The 18,596-nt window shown below is 47.6% G+C and overlaps 1 protein-coding gene across 3 annotated transcripts; it reads left to right on the top strand.

Moving 5' to 3' along the window:
• The first annotated feature begins 1,542 nt into the window (after positions 1-1,542).
• MSH5 (mutS homolog 5) lies at positions 1,543-18,369 on the top strand. 3 transcript variants are annotated; one of them, XM_082638052.1, is made up of 25 exons: positions 1,543-1,656; positions 1,887-2,037; positions 2,325-2,448; positions 2,909-2,989; positions 3,175-3,237; positions 3,949-4,070; positions 4,257-4,366; positions 4,625-4,660; positions 4,985-5,067; positions 6,181-6,226; positions 9,168-9,306; positions 9,423-9,485; positions 14,045-14,173; positions 14,471-14,543; positions 14,704-14,813; positions 15,050-15,130; positions 15,365-15,452; positions 15,689-15,878; positions 15,979-16,105; positions 16,520-16,669; positions 17,025-17,099; positions 17,303-17,446; positions 17,697-17,786; positions 17,940-18,013; positions 18,230-18,369. In XM_082638052.1, the coding sequence occupies exons 2-25, from the start codon at positions 1,900-1,902 to the stop codon at positions 18,339-18,341; spliced, it is 2,448 nt and encodes an 815-aa protein (XP_082494178.1). In that variant the 5' UTR covers positions 1,543-1,656; positions 1,887-1,899; the 3' UTR covers positions 18,342-18,369. The 3 variants fall into 3 exon arrangements, with proteins under 3 accessions (XP_082494178.1, XP_082494177.1, XP_082494179.1); XM_082638051.1 differs by having other exon boundaries at positions 17,649-17,786; XM_082638053.1 differs by lacking the exon at positions 16,520-16,669 and having other exon boundaries at positions 17,649-17,786.
• Positions 18,370-18,596: the final 227 nt, after the last annotated feature.

Raw genomic sequence — 18,596 nt, 5'->3', positions numbered from 1 at the left:
GATGCTTCCCTCTCCTGGTACCATCCATCAGTGCCGCATGGGTTTGAAGCCAGAGGCTATACCCCCAAATCCTGCATCAGAGAAGTTTCCCTCCCATCTCAATCTCCTTGCCCCTGCTTTTCTCCTATCTCAGTATCTCCCCTTTTCTTCCCCAGGCTTCTCTTTCCACTCTCTCCCCTTCCTCAGGTTGGTAAACCAGTCCCTAATCTCTTCCCACCCCAGATTGGAACGTGTGTCCCTCCCCAACACTCCTTAGAGCTGTCACCTGGCCTCCTCCAGGTTTCCATAGCCCCGTTGCTAAACAATTTGCCAGGGGTAACCATTAACCTAGCCCTTAACTCACTCCCCCACCTTTCTCACTAGAAGGGATTTTCCAATCATTGGTTAGCAGAGCCAGGTTACCATCTTTCCTAAGCTCTTGGGTGGGATCTCCGCATCTCAGAGTACCCAGAACAAAGCTGGGGGTGAAGATGTATTTTAAGAGGTGTTTTTAAAAGTATATAATTGTTTATTTCTTTCTCCTTCACTATCTCCTTGCTTCTCCTCCCCTCAGACACACACACTCAAAAATTAGGCTCATTGAGTAGGGATTTAATTATGTTCCCTGTTTTGAGTCCACCACCTGGCCCAGAATGAATGAATGACACCCTTCTGTCCTTAGGGTGTGTGTGTGTGTGTGTGTGTGTGTGTGCGCGCGCGCAGGGGTAGGGGCACGTTTCAGTAGGGGTGTAGGTGTTTTTTAGCAGGTCTGCTTCTCTCTGCCAGAACTTGGTGAAATTCGAATGCTTCCAACTTCTCTTGGGGCGCTGAAATTATTAATTAGGCCCTGTGGTGTCCCTATGGGAGTGATCATACTCTGCACCCAGGAAACAGGCAAAGGTGGGCTGAGATAGGAGCCTCGCTTCTTATTTCCGCTTATTTATTTAAAACACTCACGTAGCTCTTACTATGTTTGCCAGGCACTGTTCTAAGCTCATTATAAATATTAAGTTAGAATTGTTGGCATAGGTTGAATTGATGTTGCTTATCTCCACTCTCCAGAAAAAACAAAAACAAAAACAAAAACCCCCCAAAAACGCGTCTCTGTTCCTTTAAGGTCGGCCTCCTCTCCAGATTACCCAACGCCCCTAGACCCGTTCCGGGGGCTCGGACTCCAGCTCTGCTAAGGACCTTCTCACAGGCTCCACCCCGTGTCAATCAAGGGCCAGAGGCCCGGTTGCTAGGCAACGGCAGAGGGCGGGAAGTTTGAACGTTCTGGCACCGCCCCATATGCGAATAGGCCAATCATCGTCCAGCCTTCTCTGCGGTCCCCTCCTCCCTCTCGCCCTGTTGGATCTCTAGGCAGGATCCGGGTCTCTTCGACCAATAGCGGCTAAGAAGGCGGGGCGTGTGCGCGCGCACCCCGCCCTCGCGTCGGCGCACCCTCCCGCAGGCCCGCGGCACTTAGTGACGCGGTCTCGCGCACGTAGCGACCCAGGTGACTGAAAAGGCGGGAAAACGCCGCGAGCTGTCCGCAACTGGGTGGGGAAGTCAAGAGCCTGAGGCTGTGATCTTGGGGGCTTGTTTGGCAGGGGCAGAGAGAGGAGGCGTGCAAAACTTGCCCCACAGGACCCTCAGACCGTCTCCAAATACAACCTTCGCGTGACAGGAATGAGGGTGGGGCGAGTGGTGTTTTCCACAGTCTGTACTTTAGTGAAATACCCGAGAAGTCGCCCCTCCAGATGCCCTGCACCTGTGACCATAGCTCTCGAAGGCCCTAGCAGCCCTGCCCCTCAGCCCTCTCCCATTAGTTCTCAGTGGAGTTGCATTTCTGCGCGCCCCGCTACCCCCGCCTCCTCGCGGGTGAGATCTCGCTCCTGAACCGCCTTCATTTTCTTCATCCACAGAGCCTCCAACGCCATGGCCTCCGTAGGAGCGACCCCAGGCAGGACGCCGCAGGGACCGGGACCCGGGGAGGCCTCGGCCAGCTTCCCCAGCCCGGCCCCAGTGCCGGACCCCCGGGAGGCCGAGGAGGAGGAAGAGGAGGAGCCCGCGGAGGTCTGGGGGTGGGGCGGAGAGGCGATGTCGGAGGAGCAAGAGCTCGAATCTGGAGAGCAGGGGGTTGATTGGAACGTCTGGTTGTTAGACTCTAAAGGGGCTGGGAACAAGAGCTGGGCCAGTCACTTCCCTCCGCTGAATGTCGGTTTCACATTCACTGAATGGGGGTGACGATGCCTATCTCAGAGAGTTGATAAAATAATTAAAATTAAATATGGCATGCCTCAACCCTGCACTTAACGAGTGGTTGGTTCAAATATTAGTTTCCTTTCTTCCTTGCCGGACAGATTCATCTGTGTGTGCTGTGGAACTCAGGATACCTGGGCATTGCCTACTATGACACTAGTGACTCCACCATCTACTTTATGCCAGATGCCCCAGACCACGAGAGCCTCAAGCTGCTCCAGAGAGGTGAGGACAGAACTAGGAATTCCTCTACTCTGGGATTAGAAACGTATTTCACTCGTAGGTCCTTACCTGACTCAATCTATTTTTATTAGTTGACCCCTAGAGGCCCCCCCTTTGTTGTTTTTAGGAATTCATCTCATTATTCACAAATGTACCAGGAGCTGGAGATACAGTCCTGGGCACATCAGTCATGTCTGTCCTTTAAGGGTTTACAGTCTAGTGATAATCTCCTGGGCACCCCTCTTCCCCTCCCACCACCCCATCAGTCTTACTACTCTTTCCTTTTCTAATCTCATGTCTGACTCCGACTTACGCTCCCAATGTGGGGGGCACTCCCTACTCTTAGAAGGAGGAAATAAGTCTCTGAGGGGTGAAGGGAGATAGCAAGGGGAGGGCTACGGGTTCCCTCTTAGTCAAAAGATAAAGATCCTTGAACTCATTTGGTCTCCATTTTCATTCCAAGTTCTGGATGAAATAGATCCCCAGTCTGTGGTCACGAGCGCCAAACAGGATGAGACTATGACTCGGTTTCTGGGGAAGCTTGGTAAGGACTGAGTAAGGGAGAGAGGGAAAATGGGGAAGGACTAAATTATGGAATGTTCCAGGAGACTAAAGGGTCTTGGGGGGAGCTACAGCCAGGAGACCAGAATTGGGTGAGAGGGAAGGTGGGACAGCGGCAGAAGGACTGAGATGTACAGACTGATGGCCCTTTCTTTGTCTCCGTCACAGCCTCCCAAGAGCACAGAGAGCCTAAGAGACCTGAAATCATATTTTTGCCAAGTGTGGATTTTGGTATCTCCTCCCTTTTGCTTTGCCCAAGCCCCCATCCCAGTTTTCTGACCCTTTCTCCTAACTCCACCTTCATCATCAGAGGTCTCCCCTCAGCCCTATCTCATTCTAAACCTTTGTGTTCTTCAAGCCCCATGACCAGTCTCCCCACGATCTCTCCTAATCCCTACCCTTTAATAACCTGCAGCTCAGGCTTGTCTAGGGATGAGGGCCTTCCGTGAGAAGAGGGAGCAGTAACACTTTTTGGTCAGCTTTGATTGTTGGCATTTTCCCCTTTAAGCCAAAGCCATTTGCCCCTTAAAAAAAAAAAAAGGCACTGCCTCAGTGACCTCGTTCATCTAGAAGATGCTTCCATAACCTTCCCAGGTTTTGCAAAAAGGACAGGGAATGTTCTATCCTAAATTAGATGTGAGGGCATTCATGTTATTAGTTCCTCTGTTAATATGATTTTTTTGACCCCAAATCCCCAATTCCAGACAGATATCTTCCTCTCCTGAGCCATTTATCTTTCTCAGTTTATGTTCCCAGCCAAACCTCTTTATAGTATATGTAGAATAAAGAGTCTGAAAATTTGCCTCTTGTCTCAGCTTTACGTTAACTGCCTGTGTGAATTTGGCAAGCCACATCATCTCTCTTGCTTCTGTTTTCTCATTCTTAAAATAAGGTGAAGAATCGGGCTATAAGATCTTTCCCTCCCTTCTTCCCTCAAAATAGGCCTGGAGATAAGCAAACAGCGCCTCCTTTCTGGAAACTACTCCTTCATCCCAGACTCCATGACCGCCACTGAGAAAATCCTCTTCCTCTCCTCCATCATCCCCTTTGACTGCCTCCTCACGGTGAGATGGGTCCCGCAAGAGAAGGGCTGGGTTGCAGCAGGTTAGAGAAAGGCACAAGCACCTGGAGACTAGGTTTGAGTCCTGGGAGATATTAGCCCAGCCCTGGAAAATAATAGTTTTCCCTGGTGTCGTCCAGCCTCCAAGACGTTGGGATTTACCCCACCTCCACTACTGATCCCCTCCTAGGTTCGAGCACTTGGAGGGCTGCTGAAGTTCATGGGTCGAAGAAGAATCGGAGTTGAACTGGAAGACTGTAACGTCAGCATCCCCATCCTAGGCTTTAAGAAATTTGTGTTGTAGGTCATTTACCCTAACCTCAACCAAAGTAAGGTGGGATTGGGAGGCCTGGAAAGTAAGACGGGATGGGGGGCGTTGGCTGTGACCCATCTGGTAAAGTGCTCTAGGACACACAGGAACTCCTGAGAGGGTGTGGAGCTCTGGGGAGAAAACTGAGACAGTACTCTTGAAGGAGAGCTAAGCGGGTATAACTTAAGAATGAACTCAGAGCTCTCATACCCCAGCCACCTTCCTTTCTGCTTGTTTTCTGTCCTCAGGACCCATCTGGTGAGCATAGATCAAGACACTTACAGGTAAGGAGATGGAGGCAGGCTGTCATCTTTGGGGAGGGAGAAGGATTAAGCTTAATGCTCTAATAATCCTTAACTGGGCTCTAATTTCTTTAATCCTGGGGCTATTAAGAGCTCTCTCCCTGAAGGAAAGAGAAGCGGGGTGAGGGGAGAGAAGAAGAAAAGCACAAAGGCGTCACCCTCCTTTTCTAAAGGGAGAAACTGAGGCAGAGAGCAGTGAGGGACAAACCTTACATCAAGACTTCATCTCAGGAGGTGTTCCCAATCCCCATTCCATTTTCTCAATTGCCTTTTAAAATACAAATTACCCTAATTTCTCCCTGATAGTGTTCTGCAGATATTTAAGAGTGAGCCTCACCCCTCAGTGTACAAAGTGGCCAGTGGACTCAAGGAGGGGCTCAGCCTCTTTGGTAGGTGTGCCCCCTCCCTCATCCCACACTACACAGGCCTGCCAGAAAAACAGCTGCCTCCAAAGATGTATCCCAGCCCCTCTCTTTCCACCTCACCCCATTGCCAGCTGTCTCTTCTGCTCCAATCCAGCTTCTTTTTTTTTTTTTTTTCTTAATTTTTTTATTTTTGGCTGCGTTGGGTCTTCGTTGCTGCACTCAGGCTTTCTCTAGTTGCAGCGAACGGGGGCTGCTCTTCATTGCGGTGTGCGGGCTTCTCATTGCAGTGGCTCCTCTTGTTGCGGAGCACGGGCTCTAGGCGTGGGGGCTTCAGTAGTTGTGGCTCGCGGGTTCTATAGCGCAGGCTCAGTAGTTGTGAAGCACGGGCTTAGTTGCTCCGCGGCATGTGGGATCTTTCCAGATCAGGGCTCGAACCCGTGTCCCCTGCATTGGCAGGTGGATTCTTAACCACTACGCTACCAGGGAAGTCCCAATCCAGCTTTATTATCCTCTTTGTACCCTCCCTCAGTTTGGGCATCTTCCCGAAACCTTGTCCAGTATAGTTGTCCAGTGTCATTTGCGTATCATTTCTTACTCTACCAATTCCGTGCTTATTCCTTGGGTTTGTATGAATATTTCTACTAGTGGTGTACCTGTCTAGGGACTTTGGGAGGCCCTATGTATAGAGGAGAGTTATGTAACTGCATAACTCCCATGTTTGCTTTGCATAGAGTCTTTATTTCCTATAGTTGTTTCAGGCTTTAGGGTGTATTGGGGACATCACCCCAAGTAAACACATGGTTTCACTGTGCATCTCAGTGGGTTGTGTCTAATGTTTATGTGTATGTGTTGGGCTTTTTGTGAGTCTAATTATGCCTGCTCTGCATATTTTTCTGGCTGAGTGTTCCTGTGAGCGCCCATTCCTCCCCCAAGCCCATGTAAGGTAATCCCGGCTCAGACTTGTGACCACACGCTGGCTTTGGCTGCCTTTGTGTCCTGTATCTAGGGAACGCCCCCCAGGCCAGCCAGCCGAACACCCAAACCTCTGACCCTGATGCCTCAGCTTAGACACATCCATACATTGCTTTCCCTGACCCTGCTTGTAACAGGCTCACTCCATACCCCAATTCCCAACAGGAATCCTCAACAGATGCCGCTGTAAGTGGGGAGAGAAACTGCTCAGGTGAGTAAGAGTCACACACGTGCTACAGGTTAATGCAGGCAACCTGTAGACTCAAACACACCACCCTTAGTAGTAATGAAAACAACTGCCCTTTCCCAAATGCTGGCTAAATGCATTTAATCCTTACAACGACCCCATGTGGTAGCTAGTGTTATTCTCATTTTACGTTGTCAGCACAGATGCACATGTACCCACTGATGATACACAGACTTTCACACATACACGCAGCAGAAGCAGAATCACAAGACAGCAATGTACACATGGTAATATCTTTAATTATTAAAAACATACTTCAAATTTGAGCTGTTCTCTGATGACTCTCAAATATGTATCTCTAGTTCCGAGCTCAATTAGGTGGAATGCTCTTTGCACATCATCGCCACCTGCAATTTCCACAGGCAGCTCAAACTCAGAGCATCCAAACTGACACCCACTGGCCCTGTTCCTCTTCCTGCATTCCCTTTTCTGGTTAATGGCATTGCTGGCAATATAGCTTCTCAAGCTCTGAACCTTGGATTGATGCTTCTCCCTCACCCCCCATATTCAATTATTCACCGAGACCTATTGATTCTATCCAGAAATGTCTCTCTCAGCCATCCCCTTCTCCCTCTTTCCTCTGCTCTAATTCTGGCTATCTTCATTTCTAACCTGGAACATTGCATTCACCTTCAAATTGGTCTCTCTGCCTCTAAACGCTTCTTTTTCCAATGTGTTGTGTTCTTCATTCCAAAATAGAGGTCTGAGCATGTCACGCCCCCACCCCCCTTTTTTTAAAGCTTAAGTAGAAAAAAAACATAAATCTCAGGAGGTTTCCACATTACCTGCATGATTAAGGGTCGCATCTTTAGCAGTATGGCATTCAGGGCCCCTCAATTTTAATTTCCAGGCTTACCTCCTCATACCCATGTTTTGTTTTGTTTTGTTTTGTTTTTTCGGTCGTGCGGCTTGTGGGATCTTAGTTCCCCAACGAGGGATTAAACCCAGGCCCTCAGCAGTGAAGGTGTGGAGTCCTAACCACTGGACCGCCAGGGAATTCCCCCTCAAGCCTATGTTTATGCTGTTCCCTCTGGAAAGTCTTTCCCCTGCTCTCCACCTGTCAAAATCTTACATCTTCTTGCAACCCAACTATCAGCTTTCTGGTGAAGCTTTCACAGGCACCTCTGAGGAGACTGACATGCACTTTGCTGTGTGGTCACGTAGTGCTTGTTTATATTTTCTAGTTGCACTGTCACATCAGGTTGGAATTAGTTGGTGAATCTACTTGCCCTCATAGCTGTGAGTGAACTCTATGCAGCGGCCCATTCCTGTTAGCTCAGCACATGGCCTTGTATGCAGTAGAATGCAAGCACACTGGTTACATCATCTCTAAAAACTCAGGAAACCTTTGCTAGCCTGCAGGTGCACAATCTTTTCCCCATGCCACCTGCCCTGCAATGTATGTCTTTTGGAGGTTAATTTAGGATTATCTCTGAGGCCATCTCCAGGTAATTGGTGGGGTGATTTAATTACCTCGAAGTTCTTCTCTAGTGCTTCAGGCACAGATCTCTAGTCTCAACCAGGGATGAAAGGGAAGGAATTCTCAAAGGAGAAGAGAACTGAGTTAAAGGTGAGGGAGGGGTGCAGATTCCTTAGATAGGATCCTGCAGGGCATAGAATCACAATCTGATGATCAGCCAAGGGCCCAGCTGGCCTGAAGCCAGACAGGGCACCTGGAAGGTGACTAAATGTCACAGTATGCTCTAAAGAGCACTGTCCTAGCACTCTGGAGACCTGAGTTTGAGATCCAGTTGTACTTCTTACTAGCTGCATGACTTTGGACAATTTGCTTACCTTCTAAGGGCCTCATCCCCTCAGCTGACTTGAGTCTGGCTCGACTGAGACCTCCAGGCACTCAAAGTACATGAGTCAGAGCTACCCAGGTGTTTTATAAGAAAGTCTGGTGAGGCTCGTGCTCTCCAGGTGGGGAGGGTATTCACAGACTGGCCTACGCTGCCTCGGACACCTCCGCTCCTCTGTGGCCAAGGAGCAGAGGTGCCTAAACCCACCCTCGAATCCACATGAGTCTTGCACTTCATTCTAACCTGGGGTGTTCTAACCCAGGGTAGCTGGCCGTAGACTACAGTGTGAGATACACATCCTTAGGCCCCAGTGTCTCCACAGGTTGGCTCTTACACAAAATGATATGCCTAATGGCTTGCTCTAATGTAGGAAAGAATCCGTGGGCTCCCAGGTCCTTGTAGAATCTCACACTCTTCATAGCCATAGGGAGATAGGGATACCCAGAATTAGACGAACACAGATAAGACAGTTATTTCTGTATAATAATTTAATTTATTAGGAAATAACCTCAGACACAGAAAAGGTAATAATAATATAAACCTCTGTGTTTCCACTAGCCAATTTAAAAATAAGACAATGTTATCGAAACCCTTTAAGTATCTCTACCCAATACTTTCTTCTCTGCAGGGATGAACATTATCACGAATTGAGGACTTATTCTACATGGAACAGTTATATACTTCCATAGGAAGAACATGAAAAGACATGAATGTCTGTGCTATTTCACAGCTAAATACAGATACACAAACTTTCTGACTCACTCCTACTCAGCTGCAGAGAGAGCTAGAGTGTTGGCATTCAAATGCCTCAACACACTGCTCTCCCTCTAAAATATTGACAAATTCCATCACATATCCACATAGAAGGACACATGGTCATATCCATCAAAACCGAGATACACACAGTTGTGCTCACATCCAGAGATTTTCAGTAGATGCGAGTAACCACACCTGCATAGATAGGGCACTGTACTTACCAGTGCAGATACATATTGCCGCAATCCCCAGGGACCTCCAAATGCACATTTTTCACAAATTGAGATCAAGACAGTGATGAGAACAGATGTAATTTCTGGTCTCCTCACTCCAACACTCACTTCCAGGCTATGGTTCACACGTCCAACCCAGGACCTGGGGGAACTAAATTCCCGTCTGGATGTCATTCAGTTTTTCCTGTTACCCCAGAATCTGGACATGGCTCAGATGCTGCATCGATTGCTGGGTCACATCAAGAACGTGCCTGTGAGCTCGGGGTTGGGGGCAGGGAGGTGGGGAAGGAGGTTGAGGGGTGCTGGGCATCTTGAGGGGCACTAGGGCGGGAGAAGGCAAACAGCGGCTGTCTCCTTGTTTGACTCTAGCTGATTCTTAAGCGCATGAAGTTGTCCCACACCAAGGTCAGTGACTGGCAGGTTCTCTACAAGGTAAGACCTCCCTTCTTGAATCTAGAAGTCCAGGTTAAGACCCCCAGCATGTGTTCCAAATCCTCTTTACTCTCGTCACCCGGTCCAATTTTATCCCAACACCTTTAAAAAAACTTTGCACTGTGGAAATTGTCAAAAAAAATTTAGAGAGTATAATACAATGAACTCCCATGTACCCACCATGTAACTTTAACACTTTGACTCATACAGATCTTGTTTCATGTATATCTTCTCTCACTTTCCTTTTCCTGTATTATTTTGAAGCAATTCCCAGCCATCATATAATTGCACCCATAAATATTTCAATATGCTTTCTAAAAGAAAATTATTTTTAAAAAAGAATAACAATGCCATTATCTTATCTAAAAATTAATGTAATTCTTTAATATTAATTATCTCATGTTTATTTCTATTCATCTCTTTAATGATTTTTTAAAATTACAGTTTGTTTAATTAGGATCAAAATATGTTCATATAACGATGGGATGATGTCTTTCTGAGTCTCCTTTATGGGTTCCTTCTCCATTTCACCATTCTCTCTCTCTCTCTCTCTGTCTCTCTCTCTCTCTCTCTCCCTCTCCCTCTCTCCCCCTCCCTCTCTCCCTCCCTCCCCCTCTCCCCCCTCCCCTCCTCTCGCCATCTCTCCATATATATATCTTTCCCCCTTGCAACGTATTTCTTGAAGAAGCTGGATTATTTGTCCTACAGAGTTTTCCTTAGCCTGAATTTCACTGATTACATTCCCTGTTTTTGACATGTTTCTCTCTATTCTAGAATTTCTGTAAATTAATAGTTGAATCTAGAAGCTTGATCAGGTTCAAGTTTAATTTTTTTCAATAGTGTTTCATAAATGGAGGAACATAATGTCAGTATGTCTGACTCTCCTTTTGTGATGATAGCAGTCTTTGATGTTTAATATCTAAGTCCATTAGTTCTTTAGAGATTGCAAAGTAGTGTTATTCTAATTCTTTCTTCATTTATTAGAATGTTTCTGGAAGGAAGACTTCCTCTCATCTACTCTTTGGTTACCTAGTGATATCACAGAACATTGCTTGATTTTTTCCCCCTGATTTTATCTGTCCAGCTATCAGCAAATACGAAATTAGTTCCATAATTCTCCAAGGCAACCAATGAGTTTTTTTGGTTGCTGTTGTTGTTTTAGTATCATTACAAACTTACAGATTTCTTCGTGCTTCAGGCCACTGCATTTTTAATCTTTACACATGTTTGAGATATTCCATCTTTGGCCAATGGGAGCCTCTTCATGTTGGCTTCTGAGTCCTTTAACATGACACTAGTAGACTTGGATAGCTTCCCCACTCTCTGGTTTGACAAGATGTACCAGATATACCATTTACACCTACTGGTTCTGACCCGGAACCAGACATTTCTCTGAGGAGCCCTGGTTCCTTTTAGTGAGAAATGGTATTTCTGTATACCACAGTGAATGCTAGAGGGTACTCAGCATGTTTTGCTTATTGCTTGTAGGCCTTTTCTGTGGACAGATCTAGGAACTTAAAAAAAAAAAAAACATGATAAATTAGTACTGACATCACCTATTTATTTTATTTTAGTGTTTTAGATATCCAGAGATCACTATATCTATATTCTTTTCTTTAATTAATTTTTTTTAGTATAGTTGATTTACAGTATTGTCTGCTGTATAGCAAAGTGAATCAGTTATACATAAATATACATCCACTCTTTTTTAGATTCTTTTCCCATTTAGGTCATTACAGAGTATTGAGTAGAGTTCCCTGTGCTATACAGTAGGTCCTTATTAGGTATCTATTTTATATATAGTAGTGTGTATATGTCAATCCCAATCTCCCAGTTTATCCCTCCCCCACCGTTTCCCCCTTGGTAACCATTAGTTTGTTTTCTACATCTGTGACATCACCTATTTAAATTCAGCACCACAGGGTTCTTACCTTGTATATTCCACTTTCATCCTCTTCAATATTTCCTTCTTCCATACTGGAGATTCTGTGTCTCAATAACACTAGGAATGAGAAAATCAAAGTATCACTTATTTGCTTTTTCCTACGTTACATCCACAACAGTCTTATAATAGCAATATCACCATTACTACCAAAACTATGATTATTGAATACTATTTAACATTTTTTGGGGGGAAGGAGGGATAGTTCTTTCTGTTCTCCCTAGGATATACAGTCTAATTGCTGTGTTTTAGTCACTACTTCAAGTGGTTATGTCACTATCTGGATATACATTATGTTCATTTGTTTCATTCTTTTTTTTGATTTTTAATAATTGCTTCTTAAAATTTAATCTTATAATTATGTAGAATATTTACACAGTTCCAAAGTCAAATCTCCCAAACAAGGTATAGTCAATTAATTGTAGCTTCTATCCCTTTCCCCTCTCTCCACCTATAGATAACCTTTAAAAAATTTTTTTTTGGCTTAAATAAGTTTATCTTTTATAGAAAAGGATAAAAATAAGCAGTCCATGATTTTTGGGTGGTTTCATAAAGTCCTCAGTGACCCAGTCTCCTTCTGTCTTCCTGTTCTGCCATCCTCAGCATGTGGCTTCTACCACCTAGCTCAAGATAGCAAGGTGAATTCCAGCTGTAATATCTGCTTTCCAGCTACTCCTCGTCCACTGCTATTCGAAGCTTCCGGTGACTGTCTGAAGTTTCTCTGTGCATGGTTTCAGTTTCCAGCGTTTTTGCTGCAGCAGCCGCTATAGTTCTGTTCCCAGTGAATTTGAGGTTCTTGATGTCTCATTGCAGAAAGAATTCAGTGAGAAACAAAGGTATAGTTAAGAAGTGGATTTATTTAGGGAGAAACACACTCCACAGACAGAGTGTGGGCCATCTCAGAAGGCGACAGAGCCTAAAAAAAATTTTTTTATTTAAATTTATTTATTTATTTTTGGCTGCATCGGGTCTTTGTTGCTGCGCACGGGCTTTCTCTAGTCGAGTCGAGCAGGGGCTACTCTTTGTTGTGGTGTGCGGACTTCTCATTGCGGTGGCTTCCCTTGTTGCAGAGCACGGGCTCTAGGTGCGCAGGCTTCAGTAGTTGTGGAACGTGGGCTCAGTAGTTGTGGCTTGTGGGCTCTAGAGTGCAGGTTCAGTAGTTGTGGTGCACGGGCTTCAGTAGTTGTGGCTCATGGGCCCTAGCACAGCCTCAGTAGTTGTGGCACACATGCTTAGTTGTTCCGTGGCACGTGGGATCTTCCCCGACCAGGGCTCGAACCCATGTCCCCTGCATTGGCAGGTGGGTTTTTAACCACTGCGCCACCAGGGAAGCCCTCTACAGTATATTTACCTAACACATAAAGTAGTTTCAGTTTTATTTTACGTGAGCAGATGTGTGTGACTATTTGTATATTCCCTCCCACTACTTAACATTTATCCTTGGCTTCAGGCAGGCCAGGCTCCGCATTCAAGCACTCTGCCTGGGAGACCCACCATGTTCCTGCTCAGGATAGCATGGTGGTTAAAAGCCAGACACCTGGGCTCAATTCCCAGCTCTTCTGTTTACTCTCTGTGAGACCTCGAGCAAATTGTGTTACCTCTTTGTGCTTCAGGTTGCTCACCTGTAAAATGGAGTCATGCTAGTCCCTATCTCCTAGGATTCTTTTGAGAATTGAATGAAATTAACACATGTAAAAAGTTTAGAATATTGCCTGGCGGGTACTAAACATTCAATAAGTGTTAGTTCTTATTCCTATGTCTATTCATTTGCCCATGCTCTTGCCCCCACCTAGAATACACTCCTCCCTTTGGAATTGCCTTATTCAAGACCAAGCCCATTTCTTTTTCTCTGCAAAGATATCCCAACTATTTTAGCCCATATTAATCTTATTCTCTGAACTTCCTTAGTAATTTTAGTCAGTTTCACAACTTGGTCAATCCTTTTTGTGGGTAGTCATTGTTTTTGTTGCTTGTTTCCATAATGGCTAGATTATAAACTCTTTGGTTTATACACTTTATATATCCTCTGTCACAGAGTGAGGCTCAGTCAATGTCCTTTGGATTGGGTCTATCCACTCTGTCTAATCCCTGGTTAGAGCAGCCACCTCAGGTCACTGACTTTCACGCTGGGGAATTAATTCTCAGTGACTCTCACCCATCCTCTCTTCTTGCTGTCTCTTACCCGAATGCTGTCATTGCCCCTTCTGCTCATTTACTTCTTCTCTGCCTTTCATATCCCTATTTCTCTTTCTCCTTCCTCTGTACAAACTTCTCTCTTGGGATATTGTACAAATCTCTATCAAAGCAACTACCACTTTATTTTTAAATCTTCTGGGTGTATTTCTGTCTTCCTTACTAGACCACGAGCCCATCTAGGACAAGGGACCCAGTTGTCTTTGTTGTCTTTGGAGCCTCAGTGTTTAGTGTGGTGCCTGGTGAAGAGTTCTGCAGATTCTATTTTCTCTCTCACTGTTTCTTTTTTGCATTTGAGATCTTCTCTCTGTCTCTGTTATTGTGTTTTTCCCTATTGGTCTTTGTTCTTCTCAGTCCATCCCTGTTCTCTCGCCTAAGCCCGGCCTGGGTATGGACCACCCTCCTCTGTCCATTTCTCCTACAGACAGTGTACAGTGCCCTGGGCCTGAGGGATGCTTGCCGCTCCCTGCCCCAGTCCATTCAGCTCTTTCGGGACATTGCCCAAGAGTTCTCTGATGACCTACACCACATTGCCAGCCTCATTGGGAAAGTGGTGAGTGGAAGGAAAGAGGAGGAGCTCCTGGGAAACTAGGGGAGAGGTGGGTTTGGGTAATAGAGAACGACTGGGCTCTGGGGAATGTGGTGTGGAAGATGGGGATGCATGGGAGACACTGAGGTCAGCTGGATGACCAAGGGATGGGATGGTGAGAGGAGATGGCAAAATATCAGGGATCTGCTTGGAGGCTTGGAGGGTTAGGGTTAAAGCAGGGACTGAAGGGGCCCAAGTAGAGGTGAGGAACAGGACGAGATGGTGCTGGATGTAAAGAACCTGGACTTCTTGTCTCCTCAGGTGGACTTTGAGGGCAGTCTTGCTGAAAATCGCTTCACAGTCCTCCCCAACATAGATCCTGAAATTGATGAGAGTGAGTGTTAGGTGTACGGATGGGCCTGTGAGGCCTGAAACATGAGCCTGCCCGTTGATGGGGTACCATTCTCGGTAGGCGGCCACTACAACTGGGGATAATCATCGCAACCAGAGCAGGAACCTTACTTTTGATATCCACGTGTCTTTCACCCTCCTAGAAAAACGAAGGCTGACAGGACTTCCCAGTTTCCTCACTGAGGTGGCTCGGAAGGAGCTGGAAAATCTGGACCCCCGTATTCCTTCATGCAGTGTCATCTACATCCCTTTGGTGAGGGCAGGAGGGTGGGTGTGCTCCCCAGGGGTTTTTTAGGGGGACATTAGGCTTATGAAGGACACATTAGTAGATAAGAAAACCCTGGAGAAATCTGAAGAACATGAACACTTTTTGGTGGCTTTAGCCCCCTGAGGGAAGCACTGGGGGATATAGGGGACTCTGGCTTCCTCTAAGGAAAGAAAGTGCCCAGTACCTCACTCTCTACTTTATCTCTTCTCTACTCTCCACAGATTGGCTTCCTTCTTTGTATTCCCCGCCTGCCTTCCATGGTGGAGACCAATGACTTTGAGATTGAGGGTCTGGATTTCATGGTGAGACCCTTGACCTCTGTAGGGGTTGATAAGGAAAGTGAATGAGCAGCTGAGAGGAAGGCCTTACCCCATATCAGCACTGCCCAATGTGGGATCCCTCTTCTGTTGTTTTACTCTGATCTTTACCAGCTCTGAGACAAAGGAGAAAGAAATCAAGGTCAGGGCTGGAGCGGGGGTTAGAGAGGATGAGGATCGAGAGAAGCAAAGCCCATAGCTTTGAACCCTTGTATCCAGTTCCTCTCAGAGGAGAAGCTTCACTATCGTAGTGCTCGAACCAAGGAGCTGGATGCATTGCTGGGGGACCTGCACTGCGACATCCGGGGTGAGGAGAAGCGAGTGGCTGGAGCGGAGTGGGCAGCATGGAGATGATTCTGATAGGCTCCTTTCCTTCCTGCTATTGCTCTCTCTCTCTCTCTCTGACTCTGCCTTTTCTGAATGTCTCTGGGTATTTCAGATGGTATCTGCAAGCCTGTTTCTGGGTCCCTCTGCTGGCCTCTTTGTCTCTCCTTCACTTTCCCCTGGAGCTGACCCCCAGCTCCCTCCCTTACCTGCCCCCAGACCAGGAGACCCTGCTGATGTACCAGCTGCAGTGTCAGGTGCTGGCACGGGCAGCTGTCTTGACCCGTGTGTTGGACCTTGCCTCCCGCCTGGACGTCCTCTTGGCTCTTGCCAGTGCCGCCCGGGACTATGGCTACTCAAGGCCCCGTTACTCCCCACGGCTCCTTGGGGTACGAATCCAAAATGGCAGGTGAGAACAGAAAAGGGTGGAGGCATAGACAAGAGGGGCCCAAAGGCCCCATCTTCTGCATCCACAGGCCATGTGCAAGGTACCTCTCCACCCACTGCAGGCATCCTCTGATGGAACTCTGTGCCCGAACCTTCGTGCCCAACTCCGCAGAATGCGGGGGGAACAAAGGGAGGGTCAAAGTCATCACTGGACCCAACTCCTCAGGGAAGAGCATATACCTCAAACAGGTAGAGGAATCCCTACAAACTGGGCCTCTGGAATCTTCTCCATTGTCTCCATCTTCCACCTGCCAGTCAACCCAGGTCCTTACAGCTCTTCTCCCCGTGTTCTGACCCCAGCTGTCATGAAAAGACCGTAACCCACACCCGCCGCTCCTCTTCCTCCCAAGTTCTCATTCTCTACCTGAGGGAGAGCCATGCTTTAATGATCGTTCCATGGCCTGAATTCTCCTCCCCCACCTCTGAATTAAAGTGTACCTTTGCTCACTCCCTGCCCTTTACTGATTCTAAAGTGAGCAGAAGGGGCTGTGATCTTCTGTTAAACTGTGTCCATCTCTCATGATCTATTGTTCTCCCCTCAGTTTAGCCTCACCTTCACCTCAGCCACACGAGGCACCGGGCCCTGTCTCCTCCCCTATTCAGGTAGGCTTGATCACATTCATGGCCCTGGTGGGCAGCTTTGTGCCAGCAGAGGAAGCCGAAATCGGGGCAGTAGACGCCATCTTCACCCGAATCCATAGCTGTGAATCCATCTCCCTTGGCCTCTCTACCTTCATGATCGACCTCAACCAGGTCAAAAGGAGGGAGGGTTGGGGGAGGGGGATAATGGGGAAGGAACCCTACCCGTGAAAAATGTCAGAACAGGAAAAACGTTCCTTCTGCTGCCTGCTCTCTACACTAGGGGCAGGGAGCACCCAGTTCAGAGACCAGGAGAATCAATACCGCGAACCTTTATCGATCCCCGGCTTTGTGTGAGGCACTGTTGGCAATGAAAGGATGAACAAAACGTGTCTCGCCGTTAAAGAACTTGCAGTCCAGTTGGGTGGACACATACACAAGCAGCTTTACTGCCAGGCAGACTGTGGTCAGTGCGTTACAGGCCTCGAATGTTTCTGAAACTCTCCCTTGTCCACCTGGTACCCAGCAGGTGGCGAAAGCAGTGAACAATGCCACCGAGCGGTCGCTGGTCCTTATCGATGAATTCGGAAAGGGAACCAACACGGTAAGGGGAGAAGCTGTTGAGGAGTTAAGGAGGGGAAAATGAAGGAGGGCTAAGGAACAAGAGGGTGCGGCTGCGCCTCTGGAAAAGAATAGGGGTGTGTGGGTGGAAAAGAAACAGAGTGTGAGGCGGGAGAGGCCTGGCAGGAGGAGAGGGGTGCACGGGGCACCTGTGGTTCCACAGCCTCACCCTTGCCCTCTGCACAGGTGGATGGGCTCGCGCTTCTGGCGGCCGTGATCCGACACTGGCTGGCGCTTGGGCCCACGTGCCCCCACATCTTCGTGACCACCAACTTTCTGAGCCTCATTCAGCTACAGCTGCTGCCACAGGGGCCCCTCGTGCAGTATTTGGTGAGGAAACCAATCCAGCTCCCTAGGGGCCCCTAGGCCGAGCATTTCCCAGAGCTGGGAACTGGCTTCTCCGTCAGAACAGGGGCTCCTTGAGCACAGGGACCATGTCCCTTCCTGTTTCTCACTCTCCACAGCAACTGACCAAGGGACTGGGGCGGGAAGCAGAATGACTGATAACATTCCCCTTTTATTCTCTTTTAAGACCATGGAGACCTGTGAAGATGGGAATGACCTTGTCTTCTTCTATCAGGTTTGTGAAGGTGTTGCCAGTGCCAGCCATGCCTCCCACACAGCTGCCCAGGCTGGGCTTCCTGAGAAACTCATTGCTCGTGGCAAGGAGGTGAGGTCCAAACAGCAACCGCCTCCATCAGGGCTCCCTTCCACTGTCCCTGCTTCTCTGAGGGACCTGGATTTCTGGGCCCATGGGATTTCTGACCCTTACTCTCTCTGCTCTCACCCACTCCCACCCCTGCCCCTTCCTCCTTGGTCCTAGGTCTCAGACTTGATCTGCAGTGGAAAGCCCATCAAGCCTGTCAAGGAGCTGCTAAAGGAGAAACAAATGGAAAAGTGAGTGCAGGCCCAGGGTCCTTGTTCTCTCTAGCATGTTCTGCAGCTCTTCTGCCCCTTTCAGGGACTCAGACTTGCCCTTTAAAGATTCAAAATTTCTTCCTGAAATTGCTAAATTCTCAAGGTCTCGGGTTTCCTGTGCTGCATCCTCTTCCCTCTGCTCAGGGATTCTGTTATCCATGCTTCCATAAATCTCACTGTTCTCTCTCCCCTCAGTTGCCAGGTGTTAGTAGACAAGTTTCTGAAACTGGACTTGGAAGATCCCAGTCTGGACCTGGACGTTTTCATGAGTCAGGAAGTGCTGCCTGCTGCCACCGCCATCCTCTGAGAGTCCTTCCTGGGCTCTCCTCCACACCCCAAACCCCGGGAGGCTGCCAGGCCCTCTTTGTTTCCTTACCTCCTTCACACCCAGAGTTCTCAGTTTCCCTGGAAATTTTGTTTCATGTTAGTAATAAAGTTTATTTTGGAGAAAGTTATTGTTTCCTTAGACGAGCCAAAACAGAACAAGAGAGTAGGAAAGAGATGAAACAGGAAGCAGCAGGCCACAGAGGGACCTGCCCTGCCTCCTTAGAAATAAAGTATC

This window comes from Mesoplodon mirus (genome assembly GCF_964341445.2).
Source record: "Mesoplodon mirus genome assembly, chromosome: 12".
Classification (NCBI taxonomy): Eukaryota; Metazoa; Chordata; class Mammalia; order Artiodactyla; family Ziphiidae; genus Mesoplodon; species Mesoplodon mirus.
The sequence above is the reverse complement of the archived record's forward strand: the minus strand, read 5'-3'. Positions and strand labels throughout refer to the sequence as shown.